The sequence below is a fragment of the Epinephelus moara genome, chromosome 23 (genome assembly GCF_006386435.1).
Source record: "Epinephelus moara isolate mb chromosome 23, YSFRI_EMoa_1.0, whole genome shotgun sequence".
Classification (NCBI taxonomy): Eukaryota; Metazoa; Chordata; class Actinopteri; order Perciformes; family Serranidae; genus Epinephelus; species Epinephelus moara.
This window is the reverse complement of record NC_065528.1, coordinates 27,279,442-27,304,824: the sequence shown is the minus strand read 5'-3', so window position 1 is coordinate 27,304,824 and position 25,383 is coordinate 27,279,442. Positions and strand designations below refer to the sequence as shown.

At 41.2% G+C, this 25,383-nt stretch overlaps 1 protein-coding gene across 3 annotated transcripts in view; it reads right to left on the bottom strand.

Moving 5' to 3' along the window:
* The window catches only part of syt1a (synaptotagmin Ia), a 297,749-nt gene that overhangs the window by 30,279 nt on the left and 242,087 nt on the right, over positions 1-25,383 (bottom strand). For 2 of the 3 annotated variants that reach the window (XM_050036768.1, XM_050036767.1), the window contains 4 exons: positions 22,599-22,771; positions 17,227-17,352; positions 6,807-6,974; positions 4,091-4,258 (listed from right to left, as the gene is read on the bottom strand). In XM_050036768.1, coding sequence (XP_049892725.1) covers positions 4,091-4,258; positions 6,807-6,974; positions 17,227-17,352; positions 22,599-22,771 — 635 coding nt within the window. The remainder of the gene's footprint in view (positions 1-4,090; positions 4,259-6,806; positions 6,975-17,226; positions 17,353-22,598; positions 22,772-25,383) is intronic. The other variant, XM_050036769.1, reaches the window with a different exon arrangement.

Below are 25,383 nucleotides of genomic sequence, written 5' to 3'. Positions count from 1 at the left end.
CACTGGCTCCCCACCTTTTCGGTTTGTTATCTCGTAAAACAAACTTGTGACCCCCCCAATCACGAGTTACACATATCCACGGGGTTGTGAGCAGCTCAGGCAGAGAGTGATTTTCCTCCTCAGACGGTTTCATTTGAATACTTTAAGAGGTCTGAAGAGTATCCACTATTTTCCTGTGGTAGATATGTGTATTTTGAGGCATGGATGTTTTTCCCCATTTTTGTTTCCTCTCATTTCCTGTCATCTCTGATCTCTTGACTCTCAAATAAAGCCATCAAATACCCCAAAACAAATATATAGGTATATTTTCTTCTTTCCTGTATCCCACTAATCCTCTTGCAGCCACTTAAATCTGTTTTCCGTTCCGTCAGCACTTCAGTCTGCTTTAAAAAAAACCCTCCAGAGACAAAGAAATGCCTGGACATCATTTTATATTTTTGCCAATTCTGAGCTCATTCTTTCAGTCTGTATCAAGTGTTATACATCATACAATTCAGGAGGACCTACCCTTTCTTTCTGGTGCAGATTCAAGTCACCATCATGCATTAACTTTGTGTGAGCAGAGTACATGTGACATTTAAAAAAAAAAAAATGGTGTTTTCCTGAATAACTCCAGTCAACCTGGGAATTTTTTTTTTTTTTTCCAATGTGAAAAGTTGTATTTGGATGTTTTGAAGCTGCATATGAAGTTTGTGGAAATACATCTTTTCCTAAGTGAACTACAGCCATTTATTGGATATTGTCCTGGGTGTTCTTTCAGTAAAAATTGTGGCAATAATAGTTTTTGGCAACAGCCAAAACAGCCAAAAACAGCCAAAAGAGGGAGCACAATGTGGGTATATTATTATTATTATTATTATTATTTTGTAGGAGTTTTTTGTTCGTTTGGTTTATTTTTTTTCTCTTTTCCTTCTTTTGCATTCATTTATTTCTCTGATGGTTCCTTGGTTGTAGTGTTGTGTCGTTCGCAAACGAATCATTCAAAAGAACAAATCTGTTGTGGGAACGTACTGAACTGAGTCACTTCTGGAAGTGATTCAGTTCATTTCTCAGTTCAGTTGAGCTCAGCAGCGAGCGTGCAGGCCGGGAGTGGAACTGCCGATTCGGTCCGTGCGAATGATGAATCACTCACGAGGCAGCCAGGATGCAGGGAGGGACTGCCTACCGCGTGACGATTGACTCGGTGAACGAATCACTCGGTGAACGGCGTAACCCCAGTCCCTGAGTGATTCAAATCATTTCTTCTCAGCGATACACTTTCATAGGGACCGTTTTCTCCAAGCTAACGGCTAATGTAGCCAGGAGTCAAGCCACATGAACACAATCACACACCTCCCCATTGTTTTTTTGTTTTTTCTGGGCTTTTTGCCTTTAATTGACAGGAAAGTGTGTGAAATAGGGAGACAGAGAGAGAATGGGGACTGACACGCAGCAAAGGGTAGCAGGCCGGACTCAAACCCGCTATGCCTCTGTACATGGGGCGCTGGCACTATCCACTTCACTACCGACGCCCCACCTCCCCATTGTTTAAACCAACTTAGTTTCCAGATATACAAACTTAAAACGTTAGGCTGGCCAGTAATGAGACTCACTAGTGCAGGGCAGACACAGCAGCAGCTCAGACGTCTATCAGTTCAGTGAGTCGGACTACGCAATACACAGTCATGGCTCCTCCCGCCAAGCACTGAACGATTCGGTGAACGAATCTTTTGAATAAATCTTTTTAATGAACTGATTCTAGTGAATCAGTAACATCTGAAGAACTGCTTTTCCCATCACCACTTGGTTGAAAGTTAGTCACTGTGAGGGAGAATGTAAGAGGAGTGGACCTGAAGAGACAAGGGGAAGGGATCTATGTGTACGACTTCTGACTTCATTTTATATCACTGTGGTGCCTCTCTGTTTTCACGTCTAAAAAACTAAACAAAAAGTGACAGAAAAATATTCTGTCAATACAGAGAGCACTGCAGTCTTTTACTTTTTCAAATATGAAAGTACCTAAAACCTCTTTCACATCACATTTAGTTTTATCCATGTCACTGGGCATATGTTACATCTTGTGATAGCTGCACTTATGTTCTCATATCGTGTGATCGCACCAACTGAAAATCGGCTCTGGTTGTCGTACCAGCGACGTTCAAGTTGCGTCCGAAAGTTGAGAATCTCACAGGTCACAGTGGAGCTCACCTGTATCATAAACAGTTCCAAAGTTATTTAATGTTTTGTAGACCATACCTAGCAGATCATTAGTGCTTCACTCGGTTTTAGGAGGACTAGTTCAGACTCGTTCCTCTACAGCTATTAACTGGGTTTGGTACAAAGTAGCAGAGGTAGACCAAGTAATTGTTTTGTCAGTCACAGGTAAGTCTTAAGTCTTTGCACTTAAGTTCTGAGTCAGATCCCAAGTCAAAGCAGGTAAATTCCAAGTCAAGTCCCAAGTCTTTAACTTTGAGTCTTGTATCCTAAACAATTAATAATACACTCTTATTTTGTACTTATTATTAAAACAAGTTTGTGCATAAGTTACTTTGCTGTTTAGCTCACGTTAGCTAAGTATTAGCCTGCTTACTATGTTAATACTTGTCTTGACTTACTGTTCTTTGTGCAACTTCAATTGTCGAACAAATCTGGAAGTTGTTGCATCTCCATTTGTAATTTTATGTTTTGCATACTCAATTAAAAGTATCTTTGGTATCCTCTTAACAGCTGCTCAGTTACGTAGCGTTAGTTCTTAGTGGTTTGCTCCTGCAACTTGACGAGAAGCTGTCGGATTGGTTGAAACAAAGTGGATCATCTGGTGAATTATGTGTCGACGTGCTGAGAATGAACAGCGTTAACGTCAGTTGATTCAGGAAATGAAGAGAAATGAATTGATTCATGGCACACTTTTTTAATATTTGGCCTTGGAGGAAGAATTTTCAAGTCAAAAGGTTTAAGCCTAAGTGAAGTCAGAAGTCACTGGTCACTAAGTCAAAATAGAGTTGCAAGTCTTTTTTGATTTTGTCATCCAAGGTCTAAGGTCACCAAATTTGTGACTGGAGTCCAAGTCATCTGACTGGAGTCCACACCTCTGCAACGTAAGTGAAAACGCCCGCCGCTACACAAACAGAAAAGTAAAAATGTCAGTTTGTGGTTTTAGAGGGAGTTACGTGCTGTAGCTATTTCTTTTCTAACTCTTGGAAATAAATAGGCATCATTCCCAAAATGTCACACGTTAAGATTTACTGTAAAAAAATAATTGAGTCATCAACAGGTACATCTGTCGAGCTCCTTTTCACTCTGGCAGGGTAATTTGCAGCTGCTGTGGCAGACACAAGTCCTGCAAACCCCCTGGCATCGCACATAATCTAAAAAAGATTGTTGACAAATCTGTTATCACTTCTCTGCATTCCCAATTACAGTTCAGTTCAGTTAGAGCGCTTAATGAAATGTAATGTAATAATTAAATGTTTCAATACTTTTCATCAGTTTAAAGGTGGAGACTAGCAATTTCCATGGTCTCCCTCTACAGCCACTCTCCACTGAGCAAAGCTTCGCTCCAGTGTTTCAAGACTTGCGTAAAATTGTCAGGTGCAGCTGTGCGACCAGACGCTAAGAAGTACAGTGATGCCCTTCAACTCATACAACACCACCAGCCATTCGACACTGCTATAATTAACCTTTAAATCAAACCACGGTAATGCTAAAAATGAGCTTCCCCTGGCAACATGTGCTATATGCCATGACATTTACCATGAAAATTGAATCTCCTGAACTGCTGCCTGGAAAGTCACACCTCTATTAATTGAAGGGGAAGTGTGGACATATGATTAAGTGACATTTCCAGGAGAGATGGATTACTTCAGCCACGGCATCAAATTTGCGCTTCGAGTGCAATTGGCTCGCTGAACGCAGCAAAAATAATCATTGTGATATCACTTACGCAAGCACCGATAGAAAATACTCTTATTATTGAAACAGCAGCTACCAAATGTACAAATCTAAGCCTGGACAGAGAGGCAGGTGTCACCAAGTGATTTCAGACCTACTCATTTCCCATTTACCGGGGAATGATTGAATATTTTCTGTGTGTGTCCGCGTACAGTCTTACCTCCTCCTTCTCAGCGCTCTGCAGATCCCGCCACTCCTCTGTTATGTGGCTGAAGTCCACCTTGTTCATGGGCACCTTGATGTCGCCGATGGCATCGTGTTTGGAGAAGCGGTCAAAGTCGTACACCGTCATTACCAGTGTCTTTCCACCAAGCTCCACGTAGGGGACCTGTGGAAGATGACAACAGATACATATCACAAAGGGTCAAAACAGGTTGTACTTGTATCTAAGGGTTATACTAGAACACATTTATATGTTTTAATGGTCAAAAACACTTTCTTTTCCTCACACTGTCTGTGCTGAAACACCTGTGTTCATCCTTTGTCGGAAATACTCCAGTTTAGCACCTATCTCTTCACGACCCCCTTCCAAAAAAGCCCAGTTTGCTCTGATTGGTCAGTGTTTACGGGTCTTTCATGCCCTCAAGAAAGCAGCTCAGCCTTGCTTCCAATTTTTCCCAGTGGCCACTTGCAGTATTGCAGGTATTGTGGTATAAGCATTTTCCCTATAGACCCCCATTATAAAAGAGACGTCTGTAAAACTGTTAACAGGACACCTCGAACTGCAAACAAGGTCTAATATGACTCTTTCTATTATGAATTTTTAGATTTATGGAGGTTTCAAATTTGTAAAACAGTCCTAGTGCCAAGAAAAGTGATTTAAAAATCTGTCACATCAACAAAATGTAAAGTGGATGAGCTGAGCAGGAACTCGCAGGCGGAGCTAGGGGCAGAAACAGTACTGGGAATATTCAGTGGGCTGCATACCACGAAGTAAACCTGGAAGCCAGAAACATTTTTTGGCGTTTGTGCTAGGAGAGCAGATCTATTGAACTGAATAGGCGCTATCTTCAGGTCCAGTATCTAGTTACTATCATACATCTATGGTCTTTCTGCTGCGAAATTAGTATGTAGCTACATGTAGCAGTGTACCTGCAGCAAGGGAATAACTGTGTATAGCGGCGCTATCTCCCGTTAAAAATCACCAATAAAGGCTTCTAAACACAACTTATGTTCCAGCTGGAAAATGACCTGTAACCTGTGAGAAAATTTACAACATCAGCAACCACAATAACAGGCTTCCCTGATGTTAGCATGTAGGTACATGTAGCAGTGTACCTGGAGTCAGGGAATGACTGTGTATAGTGACACTATCTCTTCTTAAAAATCACCAATAAAAGTTTCTAAACACAACTGGGCATGTTCCAGCAGGAAGATTATCTGAAATCGACAAGAAATTTACAACACTGCAAACCAAGATTACGTTTTTTCCCTAATGTTAGCATGGCGCTACATGTAGCAGTGTACATACAGCCAGGGAATTACTGTGTATAGTGGCACTATCTCCTGTTAAAAATCACCAATTAACGCTTTGAAACACAACTGGACATGTTTCAGCAGGAAAATAAAGCAATTTTTGGGAGAAATTTACAACTGAAGTTAGCACGTAGCTACATGTAGCAGTGTAGGCTAGGGTCTGAAGCCTGTGGTTTTTGCTTATAGGGATAACTTCTACATAGGCTTACCTTGTTATTTGAAAATTTGGCTATGTTTTATATGAACACCCGACGCTGTAATATTATATTATGATGGACAATAAGGAAAAGCATACTAGGTCCCCTTTAATCTGCCTCTATGAACCTCTGCAGTTGTTTATAATCCAGAAAAGAAACATTTCAAACTGAGATTATTAGATATACTTCTGGAATGCAATGGCATCCAGCCCTGCAGTAACTTGGTAAAGCTTATTATATCCAGTTTTTGTTGACTTTGAAAGAATAAGTCTGTGCGATATCAAAAGGTGTCTCAAACTTTTGTTATATATATGTACTGAAAATAAAGTTTCAGTTTCATGCATTTTAATCTAATATTGTCAGCCTTGAACTTCCATAGAAAGTTTCTACAGTTAATTAAATGCCAAGCAGAGTCAGGTGTGTGTGTTTTTGGAGTAGGTGGATGGTGATGTTGCGGGTAATTCTGTTTCCAAATCAATCACTGCTCTTCCAGCCCCCGCCCTGACAGACGCTGTTATCAGACCCACAACCTGGGAAGGGTAAAAGACAGGTGGGTACTTGTGATACTTGATTGCCTTCAATTTTGGGGACGGAACTTATTAAATGGAAATGGCTTGTAACAACACACAAAAAAAGAGAGCAAGGGAAAGATAAGACTCCGTGGTTTGTCCTTGACATTATCTCATAAAATCATCTCCTTTTCTTGGCAGTGCTTATAATCACTTCACAGATTTGGAATTAAGTATTATGAAAAACACACACAAACACACACAAAAAACGTTGTATTGAGATGGATATCGCATCACATTATGCTTAACTTAACACCAAACACCTGCGCTCTTCACTGTCGGGTGAATAACAAAACTTTCCCCGCTGCTGAGCAGCAGCCGTACATTTATTATGGCCGAGGCAAGGCCAGAGTGTAGCAGTGCATCTGCCTGTGTTAATCCCAATCACATTGAGTCTTTCCAGTGTGTGTGTGTGTGTGTGTGTGAGTGTAACTGTGTGTGTATGTGTGTGAGAGATATTCTGTCAGGAGCTTGTTAATGTGCCAGCTGGTAACTGTCTCAACACCTTCCCAGAATTCATGGCTGCATGCAAATCAGATTGTCAGTGGAACCAAAAAGATCCCCAGCTACAGAAAAGTGGTCTGAAAGCAGCAAATGTTTTGGAGCATCCTGTGGAAGGGACTGTGAGACGTACCTTGAAGGTGAACTGCTCGTTGAAGACGGGATTGAGGGTCTTCCTGTGGACCTTCGTCTCCTGCTTCTTCTTCTTGTCAGGCAGCAGGTAGACCTTTACGTAAGGGTCAGATGTGCCACCCATGTCCATGGCAGGCAGCTCTGCAGCCTGGATGATCCCCACTATGAGCTACAAGAGGAAGACGAAAGGTTAAAAAGTGAGGGACGGCATGTCTAACTGTCCACTTAATCAAAATGATCATGACTTGAACCTTCACCCCACCAACATCCTTACAGAGAAACAATATGTGGGTTAAAACATGTCTAAAAATATCTTTTAAAGGAATACATTACCCACAGAATGATAATTTGTCTATCAATTACTCAACCCGTGTTACATTGAACTGAATAAACTTTGTTTTGCTCACATGCCTCAGTAAGTGCATTCCAAGCCACCTCTTTTTGTGCTAATTTTCTATTTTCTCAGTATTCATTCATTCATTCATTTTCCGTGAACGTTTATACTGTTAGGGGTCGCAGTTGGCTGGAGCCTATCCCAGCTGTCTTTGGGTGAGAGGTGGGGTACACCCTGGACAGGTCACCAGACTATCACAGGGCTGACACATAAAGACAGACAACCATTCACGACTCGTATGTGGAAGTGTTTTAAATAGGTCAGGTTTAGGCAAACATACATGTGTTTGGGAAATACTGAGCATTTGACTGGATAAATGAGACTTGGATTATACTGCGCAAATTAAATGAGAGTTTGTAAACCAAAGTTTTGATATAATTTTGCTGTTCTTAAACGAGTGCCCAATTTATTCCAATTCATCAACAATTTTCTCTGTTTTTGGATTCTTTGTTCACCCGAGGCATTCAAAACAAAACAACGACGGACAAGGTGAGTAATTGATACACAAATTATCATTTTGTGGGTGAAGTGTTCCATTAATCTTGAGGACCTTGAGAAACATTAGATTTTTTCGTCTTTTGATAGAACCAGAAATTAGTCTCTCATAATGGTGGCTTTAAAATGATTCAGTGTCATTTTCCTGGGATATGGCAGCAGTATTAGAAGGTTATGTCTGCAGAGCCTGACAGCGGCTGAAGAATTCGTAAAGGTCAGGATGTGTCAGAGTCGGAATGAGAGGACTGTTTCTCTTCACATAAGGCTGATAATTGATAACCACAACGGGGGGCCCAGGAGGCTGATTGACCTGCCAGTCAGAGTCTCTACTCAAAGGCTTCTCAGGAGGCTCAGCTAGTCAGTCAATCAACTTCCTATCAGGCAGCCATCAAGCAGCAATCTGGAGGCTGACCAGGGCACTCAGCCATGGAGCTCTACAGCTGTCGGGAGCCGCATCAGTTTACTGTGTGGTGCTACCGGTGACACAGCGGTAAATAAAAAAAGTAGGAAATGATGACAATTGGCAGTTGGTTATCGCTATAAGGCAAATAACCAACAATATGACGGAAAATCTATTTTATGGACAGAAAAAATAGGACTTGCTTCAGGAACTCTCAGAGGTAGAGCTGCTCTGAAAGACTCACACTTTGATTTTCAGTCAGTAGAGGGTTTTTTTGGCCAAGTGACATTCAAAAGAAGAAGGTAAGGCTGCAGAAATACTGGAGGACTCCACTAGCTATGCTTTCAACTGTACCACTTTATTAACATATAAGAGTTTGTTTAGTTGTCATGTAGACTGACTTCATTATCCACTTTTTAACATTTCTCCTCTCTGTTGGGTTGAAACTTTTGTTTGAGTTTGGAAATAGAAGTTTAACAAACAATCCCAAGTCAAACAACGCAAAAATCTTTGCTGATGAAGATCATGTGATACGTTTGAAAGCTTTTAAGTGGATCTTGTCATGTGATACGTTTGAAAGCTTTTAAGTGGATCTTGAGTTCTGATTGTTTAGTCAAAACCATTCTCGGAACCCATCGGCTGTATTCGGCGTCTGACTTCCGGCAGCCGGCGAATACAGCCTCTGGGGGCAGATCCCCGATTTTTTGGCATTCTGGTTTGATTTTGGCGGAGGAGGCGAATTTCCATTTCCGACTTCTGTTTATATGTAAGTAAATATCCTGAACCATTGCGATGGATTCAGAGTTTGCAGTGACGCCAATTATGTTCCGCCTCGTTAGTTCACCGCACGGAGTGTTTAACCTGGCAACAACTGCAGCCGGCTCAAACGTGATTGATCAATATCACGTGGACTACAAACAGCCTAGCACCGGAAACCAGGGCTCTTCCACTCTTCTTCCGGAGGCAAGATCTCCGGGGTTTGCCTACAGACTCTACATTCACTGAATGTAGAGTCTGTATATAGAGACTAAGTCAAAACTATATCTAGGCAGTCCAGTCGTACTAGGTTACAAAGTTAGACAGTTAGCCTGGCAGACCTTCCAGGATCAATAAATGGACAAAGGTCTTTATCATTAATTCTATTTTAATCTCAGTTCGTTCTTCTTAAAGGAGAACTCTGGTATTTTTCAACCTGGATTTATTTTCCCGTGTTATCATGTCAAATTACTTGTGGGAGCAAAAAGGTTTGAAAATGGTCCAGTACTGAGAATGTGGGCTGCAACTGGCAGAGGTTAAAACTAACAGGCTAAAAACTAATTTGGGGCAGGTGCGCCCTGTAAATTTACGTCCACTCAAAATGCTTGTTTTTGCCACTGACAGGCTCGGATTGTTATGTAATTGGTCCAAAAATGTTGTAAGACACTCATAACTTCAAACAGTTGTTCCCAACTGGTGGGTCACAGTCTCAAAGTGGGTTGCAGGTCCATTCTGAATGGGTCGCAAGTGACTCACAAACTTGTCAAGTTTGTAAAAAACACACTTTATCTTTAAGTTCACTGAATCTCCGACACAGAGCTTTTATTTTCAAGTGCTGTTTCCTGCTGTAGAGTGAGTGACTAACAGACAGTTACCTGACAGAGACCGCAAACTAGCTCGACAACATGGCCAAACACAAGTATGATGCTGAGTGTCTTAAACTGTGTGGACCTTGAACTGATGTCTAAGGAGAAATCTGAACCCCGTGGCTGGACTTGTTAAAGAGTTAAAAACATTATGGAAAGGACCCTACAGAGAAACAAAACATTTTGTCTGTACCTTCTGCTTGTTAAAGCCTGTTTTTTATCTAAGTCTTTCGAAAGTTTTGTTCTGAAATCTCATGAGAGGTGACTTGTTGCAGGAAAACCTATAATGACAACATTAGCAAGAGCTGGAAAGCAGAATGCCTGGTTTAGTTTGTTGTGTTGGGAGTACACAAAGTGTAGTTTAGTGTTATCTAAAGATTTTCAATGTCATGGCTGAATATTTAGCTGAGCAAGGCAATGTGAAAAGGTCTGCGGGATTTAAGAACGAGACTTCTCTTTGAGTGAGACAGACTGGAACAAGTAAAAGGTACAAAGAAATGTTTCATTTCTCTGTAGGGTCATTTACGTAATGTTGTTAGACATTCATAATAACAATCTGAGCCTGTCAGTGGCAAAAACAAGTACATTAAATGCAGCCTGTTTCACTGTTGCCAGCTGTAGTACTCTCTATCTCAATATTGGACCAATTTCAAAACATATTGTTCTCATTAGTTACAAAAAACAAAAAACATACTAAAGTTACGCTTTAAATCTATTAATTTCCAGCTGATGCCTCAGCTTGAAAAACTCTGGCTATTTGCTTCCACACATTAATGTTTAATTCGACTATAATTAGATCATTTCTGCCTTCAGAGCAGCTCTTCCCCTGACAGTTTTTTAGTTTACATAACTAAAACTCCAATGAACTAACTGTACCTTACATGACCCTGGATTTTAGCGCCGCAAGCAACGATAATTTTCAATGTTGAGTGATCTGTCCTTTATTTTTTTGATGAATTCATTAGTTGTTTGCTTTATAACATGTCAGAAAATGGTGAAAAATGTCAATCAGTTTCCCAAAGCCCAAGATGAAGATGTCCTTAAATGTCTTTATTTGTCCGTTACCCAAAGATACTCAGTTTACTGTCACAGAAGAGTAAAGAAAATGGCAAATATTCACATTTAAGAAGCTGGAATCTGAGTATCTTGACTTTTGTTTCTTAAAAAGTGTTGCAGCTCTACTATACTTCACACCCCATCTACCCAGTTTCAGTGCTGTCATCAAAAACGTATATAGCACAGGTTAATGTTCCCATTTCCCATATTATACTGTATCTGTCTGTATGTACTGATCTGTATTGGATGGTGGTGAGATTCAGACAGGTCTTCATGAGATGGAGTCAACACTCAGTAAATGCACCACAGATACACACACATGTACACTGTACTCACACACAAACACCACACATGACAAGAGTGAACACAAGACGAGATCATCATGGAGAGTATCCTCGGCTGATTTAATGCTCCCGAGGTTTTGCACAACATTTCCTTGACATTACTTTGAAAACACTGCAAACACTGAAACAAGATTCTGTCATGATTTCAATGGACCACTCTGACATAAATATAACTTCTATGATTGCACATCTGCGCGTAGCTTATCACCATCACTCACAGAGAAATAGTTATACACCCCAGAGGGTAAATAAAAGACGTACAATTATTCCAGCTGTCATTTACCTGAATCTAAATGTAACTATTTTACACTGTAGTGCTGTAAAGTGGCACTTGGATTTTGAGTGTGCCAATTCATCCTTGCATGCTGTCCTTCTGATTTCCACCCATCCATCAGCGGCAGTCTGCAGCACACACAGCATGTCACACCATCTTTACTGGGAGAGGCACTGGTGCTTCAGAGGAGAGATAAGAGCAGGAAGTGGCTGCTGCTTCAGCTAATTGTATCTCTCCTCGTGCTGTACGACACCATGGCTCAGAACACCAACTCAAGATGGGTCTTCCCAGAACACCTTTGCCTGAGATCAAACCAAGCAGAGAGCACTTCGAAGAGTAAAATTATGCATAAACTATATCTTTTTTTCCTCAAATTTCATTTAGTCTCCAACTGAGAGTCTACTGAGCCTCTTGTAAATTCACTTATTTGTGCTAATTTTCTCAAAATTGGGTTAAGTGACAGACTTCTTAAAAACCTACCTTCAGTTACAATAACTGAGTAATATGGTGTTACATGGTTATTTCCCAGCCGGCATCATTTAATTTAACTGTTTTATCTCTTACATAATACAGCCAGAGCTTTTTACATCAACTAAATTATCGTTTATCATCTCAATTAATCATGTAATTAAAGCATTTTATTGAGAGTGGTGTCAGTTTGCACAGATATCATCATATGTAAATATATACAAATAAAGAAATTACCTACTATTTACTATCTACTATTTTTTATAGTTCTGTAACATGACTGTCATGTCTTACTTTTGGCTAGAAATGTTCTTTAATTAGCACTAATAAACCCCTCTACTGTTAGTAAACAGTATGACATTTTTTGGTGGGCGGGGTTTAGCTGGAGGCAAAACAATTCTCCACAGACGTTAGCTAGCGCTAGCTAACAAGTTCTGTTGGCTTGTTTTGGACAATGGAGGAAGATGATGCAAGTGGTGTGTTTCAGAAATATTCACTCTGAGTGCCAGAGAGCACTCTGACACAAACTGGACCGTTTGTAAATTTGGTGCGCTGTCGGAATGCAGCGTTCGATTATCCAGAGCACCGCACTTTTGGACCAACAGGACCAGACTGGTCGATGCGTATGCTCTCACTCAGTGGATGGATGATGTCACAGGAAGCTTTGTGGTTAATGATTATGCAAAAGGAGGACAACACTCAAACAGTTTCCTCCAGTTTGTTTCTCTATCGAAGCTAACATTAGCGAATGCGCTGAAAAGTTAGCGTTAAGTACAACACACACTGCCGCCGGCGGGGCGCTGTGGCTAGGCCGCTAGGTGGCTGTACCTACACTAGTTGCCAACTGCTAGTAACGGAAGAAGAAGAGGAAAAACTTTGAGGCAACAACAACTTGGATTTCACGGGTGAGTTTCTTATCAACTGGAGTTCACGCTAGGCCACGCTAGAAATAGAGCAGTGGGCTGAAGCAGAGTGGCACGGCGCATCGGCCGGCGCCAGTGTGGGCTTGTTCATAGAATATAATAGAGGCTGACGTTTTGACACGCGGCATATGGCGGCGGTGTGTGTTGCACTTTAAAGATAAATCCAATATTCCTCTTAATACCTCCCCAGTTACTGATGAGGTGGACATGATAACCCTTAATACACATAACGTTATTCATCCCTACAACAGAAAATACCTTTGCCCTAACCTGATATGAAGTGTGCGCTGCACATGTGAGCATTTTTGATGATGGCCTCCGTCCAGTCCTTTGGTCTTATCGCATTTAACCATCTTTGTTTTTGTTGACGGGCAGTGGCATCTAGTATGTGATAAAATTTAAGTTTTGAGCCATGACTCCTTCTATTCTGGCTCCCAATAACACAAGATGACATTTTAAAACCCCTATGTAGCCTCGTGTTTTGCCTCCAGCTAATAAAATGACATCATTGTGACGTCATCCCTAAAAGGGTTTATAAAAATTTCCTCACAGATGAATTTTTATTTTTTATTAACTTGGAAAGATTATCCAGACAAAACATTTCCTCCCACCTGTTCTTAAGTCACAGACACACGAGAGAAAACAATTTAGATCAGTTTTTTCTCACTTGCTTCTCAGGGCTTCTGTACCTTTGGGCATATAAAGCTAAATAAATAAAACAAACGACTGTGACTGTGTGTTTGCACATCTGTGTGGGTGTTTCTGTTTAACTAAGCATTGGGCCCTATCTCAGAGGAGGGCTGCTGGTATTAACCCCTCTCTGTTTGTGTGTTACTCTTCAGTCCAGTGAGCAGCACGCTGACCAGAATGGCTACAGGATGGTGATTCAGCCCTTGGCAGCTTATCCTGGACGGCTTTGTCCCAAATGCATCATGGCTCTACTGTGACCAATTCACACACACACACACACACACTTCCAAAGACGATCCATAGTCATATTGACTAACATTTACTGAGGCAGCTTTGTGTGTTATGTCAGAATTTCACTGTCTAGGGGAAATTCTGAAATAAGTAATAATAAGGAAATAATGTGAATGTTTTGAAGCTCATGTCGTCTTAATAATGAGTTCAAATTCACATACGCTGACTGGACACCATGCAATAGGCCTGCTCTTGACCTGCACAAAGAGCAGTGAATATGGTAATGATGTTGAAAGTAGGAATGACATTATAATTCTCTCCCTGCTGTGCTGAGGGGGCTCTTTGTGGTTCATTTGCTGTGTATTTGCCTGATGTAGCCGCATCGTCGCTCCCTGAGTGATTTGGATCTTTTACAAAACCTCTTCGTCTCATTAGTGTAAAAACCCAGAGTCATCAACACCAAGGGCAGCAGCCATTTGTGGTGGTTAACAGACAGAAACAAAGCTGGGACTCTTTGCCACAAGGACCTGACATTAATCTGCACGCACACTCCAGCTTGATCTCGCCTCAGTCTCTGTACACACACAAACCAGGGAGAATCTTTCTGCTATGAATCCCCATATTTTACTATTTAATACTGCTTACAGCAGGAGCTTAAACGAGTCATGTTTTTACATTTTTGACACAAATTGGTATGACAACGACAGCTCATTGGTGACAGTTTTTTCCCCGTTTCACGAAAAGTCCCAGTTTCCAGGAGGTCCACAAACACCTCCTTCTTGTCACCTTTAACACATTGCATCTAAAAATACAACTTTGATCCAGACCCTAAATTAAAACTTAGATACTGAATATCCTTTCCTGACCCCATCACCACACAGAAAGGCAAAACCCTGCGGGTCAAATTCAATGACAACATTTTTTGATTGTTACCTATGAAAGAATGAAGTCTGTTGTGTGCGATGGGGCAGAAACTGCAGTCTCCAATATGACAATTAAACATGCTACATGCCCGTCTATCACCCCAACTTCACTACATAAAAGCAGACTACTTCCTGTATTAGCACTGAGATGTTCTGGATTAAAAAGTCAACACTGAAAAGACAAGCCAATAATTGCTCGTGATAATATCCTCTCTTTAACAGCTGCGACCTTTTCAGGGATGATAAAAAATTTCCCACACAGCCTTCGACTTCATAAAGGAACCTACAGGCATGAAACCAATCACCTGTGGCAGTTCTCCTCCAGCAGCTCTGTGGTGCTCACACAGGCCTTAAAAATAAACATTTCCTGAAGGCCACTGTGCCTCTGTACTGTGTCCGTCACTGAGCTGAAAGTGGGTCAGCGTGGCCGTGTTTTTTGAGGTCTTTATGTTTTGAGCGTCTTTAACTTCAGTCGCAGCCGGAGTGGCGATGAGTTGGGCACGGCTTCTCCCAGGTCACTGTCACAGAGAGTGAAAGCTGTCATCCATTCATTACACTTTAGCTCCACTGTGGAGCTTATTACCAGTGTAATCAAGAAGCTCATAGAGAGACCTGTCACTGCCTCCCACTACATGACAGATCCCTCTGTGAAATGTAATATTGTCCACATAATATCCCTTTTTCATGAATTGACTCAATACTTTGTCATTTTGTCTCTAAAAAAAATAGTGTCTGGTCGTCTGAACACTGTTGAGTTGTATTAGCATCATGATTGACTGTTACCTGTGCACAGATGATTACTGCACAGGCTAAGTGCTAAAAATTAACCTATGACGGAGACACAACTGCACGAGAACATTTCTACCAATCAAAGTTTTTTTGTTGTGTAGATAAGGGAGACGTACCTCAGCCAGGGTGTGTCTCAGTGTGTACAGGAGCAGTGTTACTGTCTAATCTCAGCCTGTCACTTCTGTTTATAATGGGGAGTTAGCTAGCCCAGTGAGGGACAGCGCTGTGTTCACGCACCGTGTCTATTATCTGTCACACAACATCTGGCGCTGGAAAGTTGATGTGCTTCCTCGTTCTGCTTTTTTTTAAAACTCAGCCGCTGGAAAAAATAAAGCAGATGGGTATCTGCGGGGGATGTTTTTCAATCAAGTAGAAAGAAAAGAAACAAATTCAGAGACGGACTAAATCCCAACAGTGTGCTGTATCTTTTACAAGGCTCGGTAGCAAATGCACAAACTCGACCACCGTGATATCCCTATGAGATTGTTCTCAAGCTTCAGTGACCAAACTGTGTTCACAACGGAGGCAACAAAAGGAGAATGTTGTGCAAAACCTGGGTTGGGTCCTGTTTAAAGGGTGACTGTGGTATTTTTCAACCTGGATCACATTGTCCTATGTTTGTGTGTCTAAGTGACTAATGAGAACAACAGTATTGGTGACACAGCTGCAGCCAGCAGCCACAAAACAGGCTGCAATGTAACCACAGGCCATTTTTGAACCGTCAATTTACATCCACTTTAAGTGTCTGTTTTTGCCACTGACAGGCTTGTATTGTTATTTTAAGTGTCTGACAACATTATGGAAAGGATCCCTACAGAGATAGACGTTTTTGTCATAAGGCGAGCCTTCATTTAAATAAAGAGTAATTCTATCATCATAAAATACACTTCATTCAAAGCCGCAAGAAACAAAGTAAAACTCCCAAAAGCCATCTTGGTTCATCTGTCCACTGTTTAAACAATCACCAACTATGGTTTGGTTGAAATAAAAGTTTAATTCACCCAGTTAGATGTGAAAGTATGCTGACTCTATACACGCTAAAATAAATTTATTTAAATGGAGTCTGGTGGAACTGGTAATAGCAATTATGGGGCTGTTTCTGGTTAAACAAAAATAATCTTAGTCTTTTAACAAAAAGGTCTATCTCTGTAGGGATCTTTCTATAATGTTGTCAGACACTAACAACATCAACCTGAGCCTATCAGTGGCAAATACTATACAATATACTGGCACTATACATGCTTAAATGACTGTTTATTCAAATAGAGTCTGGTGTTTGGCGATGACAACATCAGGACTGTTTCTGCTTAAAAAAAGGATCCAACTCTTTAACAAAAAGGTCTATCTCTGTAGGGATCCTTTCCATAATGCTGTCAGACACTTATGGGGCTCTCACATCAAGGACTGGGGCTCTGACCCCACTTGACCCTAAAGTCAAGTTTGTTTGATTAGTGTGAACACTGTGTACCAAACTGGGGCACGGTACACCTATCCATGCCTGATGCCCTTAATGGATGTAAGTTAATGGTGCAAAAATGCCACGAATGTTACCCTGCAACCTGTTTTGCAGCTGCTGCCCGAGGAGCTCTCTCTCAATACTGGACCAGTTTCAAAAATTGTGGTTCCCATTAGTCACTTACACACAAAAACACGGGAAAACTGGATCTAAGTTGAAAAATACCACAGTTACCCTTTACCCTCTGGAGAGATGAAAAGTTGGACCCCCTCAGAAGTTGGGTGTGACCATACTTACGAAGGAGGACCTTTCGCAACAACGACACACACAGAAAGATTCGGAGAACAGACCCTTACCGTATTCTCTGTGAAATTGTAATCCAGGGAGTACTGTAATTTGCCCAGTTTCTGGTCCTCCTTGGGCTCTGCCTCTTTCTCCGTTTCAGTCAGCCCTGTCTCAGCATCCTCCTCATCCTTCAAGGCCTGAAGGAGACACCCACCAAGAGTCAGTGTCGCCTGTTTGTCGCTGGTGCTAGCACCCAGCCAGCCGTTCCCTGCCCAGGTCCTGCCAGCGGACCTACTCCTGTAAAAGCTGCCACTTGTTTTATGATGTGTAAGGGGGAGGAAACAAGGGGAAGGGGAAGCAAGCACTAAAACACCATAGCAGTTAACACCAGGACATGCTCTGTGATGCACTAAAGCCCCGGGCCTGGTCCCCTGATGATGCTTTTCTATCAATCTCTGGGTGTTTCTGTCTAAAGGGAGGAAAGATCAAATGATGTCGCCAGAGATGAGAGCAATGGGCAGGCATTAGAGGAAGAAGAGGGGAGGGGATAGAGAGGATAGAAAGAAGGAGAGAAAGAGAGAGGCTTCCGGAAAAGATCACAGTAAGACAATTCCCTTGATGTTATTTCAGGCAGATCAAGTCTCTGGCAAAAACACAGATCAACTGGGAAGAGTCTGAAGTGGCTGAGAGTGAGAAGTGAACTTGGACTTTCGCTAGCCTGGCACTAAGGTAAGGGTAGCAGGTGGTGGCATTGGTGGTGGTGGTGGGGACAGGAGGTGTTGGGGGAGGTGGAGGAGTTTGTTATAAGACCAACATGCGATTGAAGAGGCAAAGACTAGCTCTCAAGGTCATTCATTCAGCGTCAAGAGTTGCCTTCCAAGATGTCTTTTTCATTAGGCATGCAGAGCATTCTCTGTCGTACAAACCAGTGCTCTCGTGTGATTCCCCCATTCCCCGAGTCTGGTTACACCCTCAAGACACACAGTCGCATTGTCATCATAACCCCTGAAGCTTTCATGTTAACCCCTACGTCGATGGTAGCTAGAAGCATCATGCCAGCGGTGGGTGGGTAGGTGTTGGTAAAAGGGGGTTGTAATGTACATCGGTGGGCCTGCCCCTATTAGTTGGTCAAGTTGCTCATGTGAAAGCAAAAGGCTGAACAACACTGATTGGTTTCAAAATTTATTCCGCTGAGCCACTTTTGTCTCTGCCTTTTGGGAGCAAATCCAAATTGTGAGGTCAAGTGTTGGGTAAGACTGCTGCAGCCGGCCGTGGCTAAACAGGCTGCAGTGTAATGTTAATAGTCAACTTATGTCCACTGAAGTGCTTGTTGTTGCCACTGACAGGCTCAGATTATTTTTTTTAAGTGTCTGACAACATTATGGAAATGATTCCTACAGAGATAGACCCTGAAATCAGTATTGCCATTCCCACCAGGTTGAAATAAACCTCTAATTAACCCAATTAGATGTGGAAATGCACTGGGTCTATGCGCACTAAAATTACTGTTTTTTTAAATGGAGTCTGGTGGAATTGGCAATGGCAATTTTGGGGCTGTTTTTGGTTAAACAAAAAGGATCTTACTCTTTTAACAAAAGGGTATATCTCTGCAGGGATCTTTCAATAATGTTGTTAGACACTTAAAATATCAACCTGAGCCTGTCAGTGGCAAAAACAAGCACCTTTAGTGGACAAGTGGTCACATTTCAGCCTGTTTCGCTGCTGCTGGCTGCAGCAGTCTCACTCAATCCTGGACCGATTTCAAAAATTGTTCCCATTAGTGTGTGAGTGAGAGGTTTATAAGTTTGGCACGTAAAAAGAGGGAAAAGTGGAGCAGGTAAAATGATTGAGGAAATAAAATCCCCTAATTTATCAAATGTGTAATTCATATTATTTTAATAAGGTTAATCCAATTTCTCACGCACCTGCACTCCAGGATCTGTTTCACCTGGGTTGGCAGATGTGACTGTGCGTCAAAAGCTTCCTTTTCATCACCGGTTTCAAAAGAGCATTTACTTGTAGTGCCTCTCAATCATTCTACGTTTGCCCGCTGCCACTCGTTTGATATGTAAATGAAAGATTCAAAAGGCAGGAGACTTTAGCTTGGCACGAAAATCAGCATGGTTCAACCTTGTCAATGCGCACCCAGTGTTTCTTTCATACATATATATGTGCATATGCAGGTTGTACACACATATATACAGTAGATATACATGTACTGTATGCATAGTTACATATATTTGGTTCTATGGGAGTAAGTTGTTGTCAAGAGGCTATAAAAAAACATCAGAGCAGCAGGCTTAAGAAGATCCAACAGCAATTAGGAACCTACCGCCAGTGACCATCCCGAACAGTCATCAGACACAACACAGATAAGGAGGACATAGAAGGAAGAAACACAAATTAAAACAACCACACACAGGAGTTAACACACCAGAGTCTGGGCACACCAGGAGAAATGACCGCTTGCCTCCGAAGTGGCAGATTCACCGATCGCAGAGATTAGTTACAAGGGCGACTGATAACTGGAGTCTTTTATTGTGATTAATGGGTATTTGAAAATAAAAATTGGATGGTTCTAAGGCAGCCAGAGTATTGGGAATTAATGGAAAATCTCCTCTAACAAGCACAAGTGATGTGCTGTGGTGCAGCTGGTTGTTAAAACCGTTCTCTGTTACACAAGACAATAAATTAGTCTTTAACATTTAATTCATGCTTTCTTCTACAGTTACTAATAAAGTATGAAAACACTGTCAGCAGTTTCTGTCTACAACTCGGATCCACCTCTGATAGCAGAGGTGTTGCAGCAAATTAAACACACTTTGTACATGATTCCGCCGAGGATGGCGGTATAATGATGCTCCGCTGGTGCAATTAGTGTGCTAACTCCATTTGAAGTGTCAGGGTTTCATTGCTTCCTGTTCTGTACCATTTGAAAGGTAGGGGTTAATTTTAGTGGGTTTAATTATCATTTGGTGATGTCATTTCTCTGGGTGGATACCACTTCATTACACGGCAAACGTTACTCACACTCTTCAACATGTGAGCAGGTCCTCATATGACAAAAGAAACACTCACAGGAAACGAAAAGTAGGAGGAAAAAAAAAAGAGATTGAAATACTCTCTCCTCAGTCTGAAGCCATTTAAATGGCTTCCATTAACTTTCCTGTAATTAGACTCGATTCTTGTTTTAATTAAGTGGTGAAATATCATATTAAGTAATACTGTATGTATCTCTTTGGCAACAATAAATACATAACACGTACAAAATACATACAGTACAGTAGCAACCATTGCATTAAATAATAGGGACGTTTTTGACCGCCATATTTGCAGTTCAATTATTATCATACTGTTCTGAAAACACAACGTAAAGGGATAGTTAGGATTTCCTGAAGTGGGGCTTTATGAGATACTTGTCCAAAGTCAGTGTATTACACACAACAGATAACAGTTGGCATGCCCCATGCTGGGGGAAGCTGCAGGAGTGGCGACATGGAAGCTGAGCGATGTACTGCTGTGAACGGGGGCAGCAGCAAAACGTGTTTTAGCCACCTAAAAAAAAATCTGTAACACTTTCAATGTTATCTATATTAAAATTATTTTCACCGCTTTATCTTTCCATCAGATAGCCAATAATGGCTTCAGCTCCCCTTCTATGTTCTCATCAAAGCCACCATACTCCATTGACGACTAGAATTAGTTGTAATCCTCTGCCAACCAGTCAAGTTGCAGTTGGCATTCACATCTATCTAGACTCATATGCAGCCATGACAGTTGATGATGACTCAAATATGGATGTTGCTGCCAAGAAGTTAAAAATTCTAGAACGTGAAATTCACACACATTTTCCCCTCTACAGCACAGATGGTCTATACAATCACCACAGTTTCAAGGTCGACAACAATGATTAGTGTCACGAATTCAGTTGACCGAATGTCTCCTCTGTTCCTGAGATATGACATTGATCAGTGACCATCAAAGTGTATTTATAGAACATTATGATGTCAGGGTGAAGTTGACCTTTGACCTTTTAGATATAAACTGTCATAATATCATCATTATATCCTATCAGACATTTGTGTGAAGTTCTGTCATAACTAGCATTAGAATTCTTAAGTTATGGCCAAAAACATTATTTTGTAAGCTCACAATGACATTGACCGTCAACCACCAAATTCTAATCAGGTCATTCTGTTCCTGAGTTACAGTGTTAACAAACGGCCAGAAAAGCATTTGTCCAAAAGAAAAATTAAAAAAAAATTGATGCCGCGGTGAAGTTGACCTTGTTATCATTTTAGGCTGTTAGACATTTGTGTGCAATTTTGTCATAATTAGCAAAAGCTTAAGTTATGGCCAAAAACACAACATTCTTGAGTCCAAGTGGACGTTTGTGCCAAATTTAGTGAAATGACATCAAGGCTTTCTTGAGATATTGTGTTCACATGAATGAGACAGAGGCAAGGTCACAGTGACCTTGGACCATCCCAATCAGTTCACCTATGAGTCCAAGTAGACGTTTGTGCCAAATTTGAAGTAATTCCCTCACGGTGTTCTTGAGATATCGCTTTCACAAGAATGGGACATATGCCTGTATATCTGTATAGACAATCCGAAAAACATAATGACCATGGCCATGGCTATCGCCGCCATGTAGGAATAAAAACAGTAATTTTGGCTAACTAAACACAGGAGCTGCTGGTTTACCACTACCTTGTTCTCTTTGTTTGTGTTGTTGTGTGACCTTGGTGAATCTAAATTAACCCTTTAAAACACCAAAGTCACACAATAACAAACAAACAAATTGATCGGGGCAGTTCAGCGATATTAAATCACTGTTGTTCTCAACCGAGTCTGGTTGAGAAATCACTGTCCAGTGGCGAGGTAAAGCAGTTAAATATTGTAAATATAGCGTACACTTAGGCTGTTATGGATTTCTTTTGGTGGTTAAAATACGTTGTGCGGCTGCCCCCGTCCACAGCAGTACATTGCTCAGCGTCCGTGTTGGCACTTGAGCCTGCTTCTCCAAACTAGGGGTGTGCATACTGCCAACTACTGTAGGTAATAGACTGACCATGGACAAGTACCTCATACAACCCAACTTCAAAAAATTCCAACTATCCCTTTAATGTGCTGATGGAATCACTGCAAATGTGATCAATCAAATCCGTCATCGTACAGCATTAGAAGCACTAAAATAGTGAAAATAAGAAGTATGCCGAACACAGGAAATAAAAAAACAACAACCCACTTAACATTATTGGATATATTTAGGACATCTTCCCAAATAAATAATTTTTAATTCTATCATAACGTCATGCACAGAGGATCCAGCAAAAACAAAATGTTTTGGTAGTAACTTGTTATTAAATTAGCATGAAGAAAGGCATATACTGTAGTTTATGTTTCTATGTTTTAAGCAATAATAGTTCAAAGTCTTTACCTCGGTTTTGGCTCCATCTTTGACATCCATCATGTTGATGGCATTCTTGCCCTTGTCTTTGCCCTTCTTTTTGTTTTTCTTCTTGAATATCCATTTTTTGCAGATGCAGAAGCAGCATGCTAACACCAGAATGATCGCCACGAAGGCAATAGAGACAATGGCCCATGATGGCACTGTGGAAAGAGCAAACAGGGGAAAGAGTTTGGATTAAACTTCTGGGAGGAATAAAATGTTGCAGCATCTTGGAGGGAGGAAAACAACATTTCAGCCAACTGGGCCAAAGTAGCATTTGAAGTTCCAAAGAGTAATGATTACACCAACTGACTGAGGTGAGATAAAAGCAGAGAAAAATGTGTGTGCCTGCAGAGCTGGCACACCGGATCAGCACCTAAGCCAGTGCCCAGGTCCATCAAGAAGTGGCAGACTCTAACGATCGGTCCTGACTAGCAGGACAAGACCCGACTGAACAGCTCCAGCCAATTTAGTGGAAGTAACAGATGTTGGCATTTTCCACTTGCCATTTAAACAAAAGATTCACAGACAGCTGACACTTTCACGGCAATCACCGGCAACACAGAACTCGTCGGGACCGAGAGCGGTGGTAATTTTGCAGGGTGGGCCTGAGAGGCATTAACAGTGGTGCGACCATGACAAGCCAATGATGCAGTAAAAATCAAACGGGTTCACGGGGGTTTGACACACATTGTTCACGCGCCCTCGGCTCCCACATTACCTTTAAAAAGACCTGTATGAAATTAGTCTTTTGTGTTGAGATTTAAGGCTTAGAGTTTTAGACAAAAACCTTTGACAGAGGCAGAACTGCTCCACATATAAAGGAGCCTAATCTCACTGAATTAAACCTGAACATTTACAGTTCAGTCCAGACGACGTTAGAGAACAAAAGCAGGAAGGTCTCGTTAATTAAACATTTTGTATCACCTGTCAGCAATCCCACAGTCAAATCAAAAATTTCCAAGTAATCATGTCCTTGTAAAAATATTTCTTTTAAGCCCTCCAGCTGTTTCATATTGTCTTTGTGTGAGGAGAGCTGCCAGACACTGCTCACACTGCTTATCATGTGTCATAAACTTCTGTGAGTTTCTTGAACCATCAAGACAACATAGAAATCAACTACGAGTCTTGAAACTTCAAAAAAAATCCATAACATCTTTTACTTCGGACAGTATCACTTCATTGTTGTTCAGTTGGAAAACTCTTCCTTGATGGTGCATTCAGGTGCTTGCAGGAAGGTGGGAGAGACTAACTAGAACTAAAACTTATCTATGCTCTCTCTTCAAAGCCAGACTTCATTAACAAAAACAGTAATTTTACCTCGATGAACACCGGAGCTGCTGGTCTACCTCTGCCTTGATCAGTTAGTTAGTTTGTGTTATTGTGTGACTTTGGTGTTTCAAAGGGTTAATTTGAATTCAGCAAAGTCACAAAATAACACAAACAAACTACCACTCACAGTATTGGTAAACCAGCAGCTCCCATATGCAGTGAGGTAAAATTACTGTTTTTATTAAGGGAGTTTTGCACTGAGGAGCACATAGGTGAGTTTTACTTTCAGTTCAGTGCTACTTCGAATATGGATAAATGAGACACGATTTGTGTGAGAGTTTGTTTTGCTGTTTTCAAACACAGAACCACTTCAGTTCATCAAGAATATTCTCAGTTTTTGGATTCTTTGTTCACTATGGAGGCATGTGAGAAAAACAGTGTTTTCTTCATGAATTCAAAGTAACATATGATGAATAATTGATTTACAAATGATCATTTCAGGTGCTGAAGTATTCGTTTAACACAACTTCTCTAAGACAAAATAAAGAATATTGTAAATAAACCTATTGTAAATCTGTATCTCATTAATTTGGAATTCTATCCTGCCTCTTTCCTGGATGAGAGTTATGGATGCGGCATTGGCAATTATAGATAAAAGTTCTGACAGCATTTTGGGTGCAAATTCAGGAGGCTCATTTCGCTGCTCAGCATGGAGGCCCATTCGTAGAAAGCGCAAGCTCAAATCCATCAGAGGAGTGAAATTTCGAAAGGAGATGAGATGGATAATGGATGTGGTAAGGAACATTTTTCTATCTTTGAACAGGCTCAACAGTAATTCGGTGGCCTATCAACAGTAATGTCAGGCCTGTAGCTTATGCTGTGCCTTGGCATCATATTTAGGGGTTATTATCAGTAAAACAGACTTTGCTCATCCTGTGTGAATGCACCACACGAGACACAGATGTGAGGGGGTAATTTCTAAATCACATAAGGTCCCCCGGTAATACTAGTTTGGTATGTACTGGGCTTTAGGCAGGTATTATAAGTCTATTTATTTCAATGTAAAGACCACAATAAAGTCACTAAACATATATATATCTTAAAGTCCATTCTTTTTCAGACTCTGCAGGACCTTGAGATTTGCTGCTCAGATATATGATTTCATGATTAAAACCAAAAGTAAAATAAAATTCTAAGATGATGAATCAGTGAGGTAAATCTGATGTGCGCGGCATATGAGTTGTTGCTTCCTCCACCATATGCTGTTACTGTATACTGTGTGAACCTGACAGAAGGAAACGGGACAACCGGCCCGTCAACTCTGTCACCTACAGACACTTGGCTCGACAACACAGTGACGGCTCTAATAGCCCGCTGCAAACACTGTGACACCTATCTCAATATATAGTCAGCAGACAGCTAGCACTCCCTGGTGTGCACGCACTCAGCTACAGTATACACCACACATCCACACACTTACACATGATGGAGGGAGAGAGTG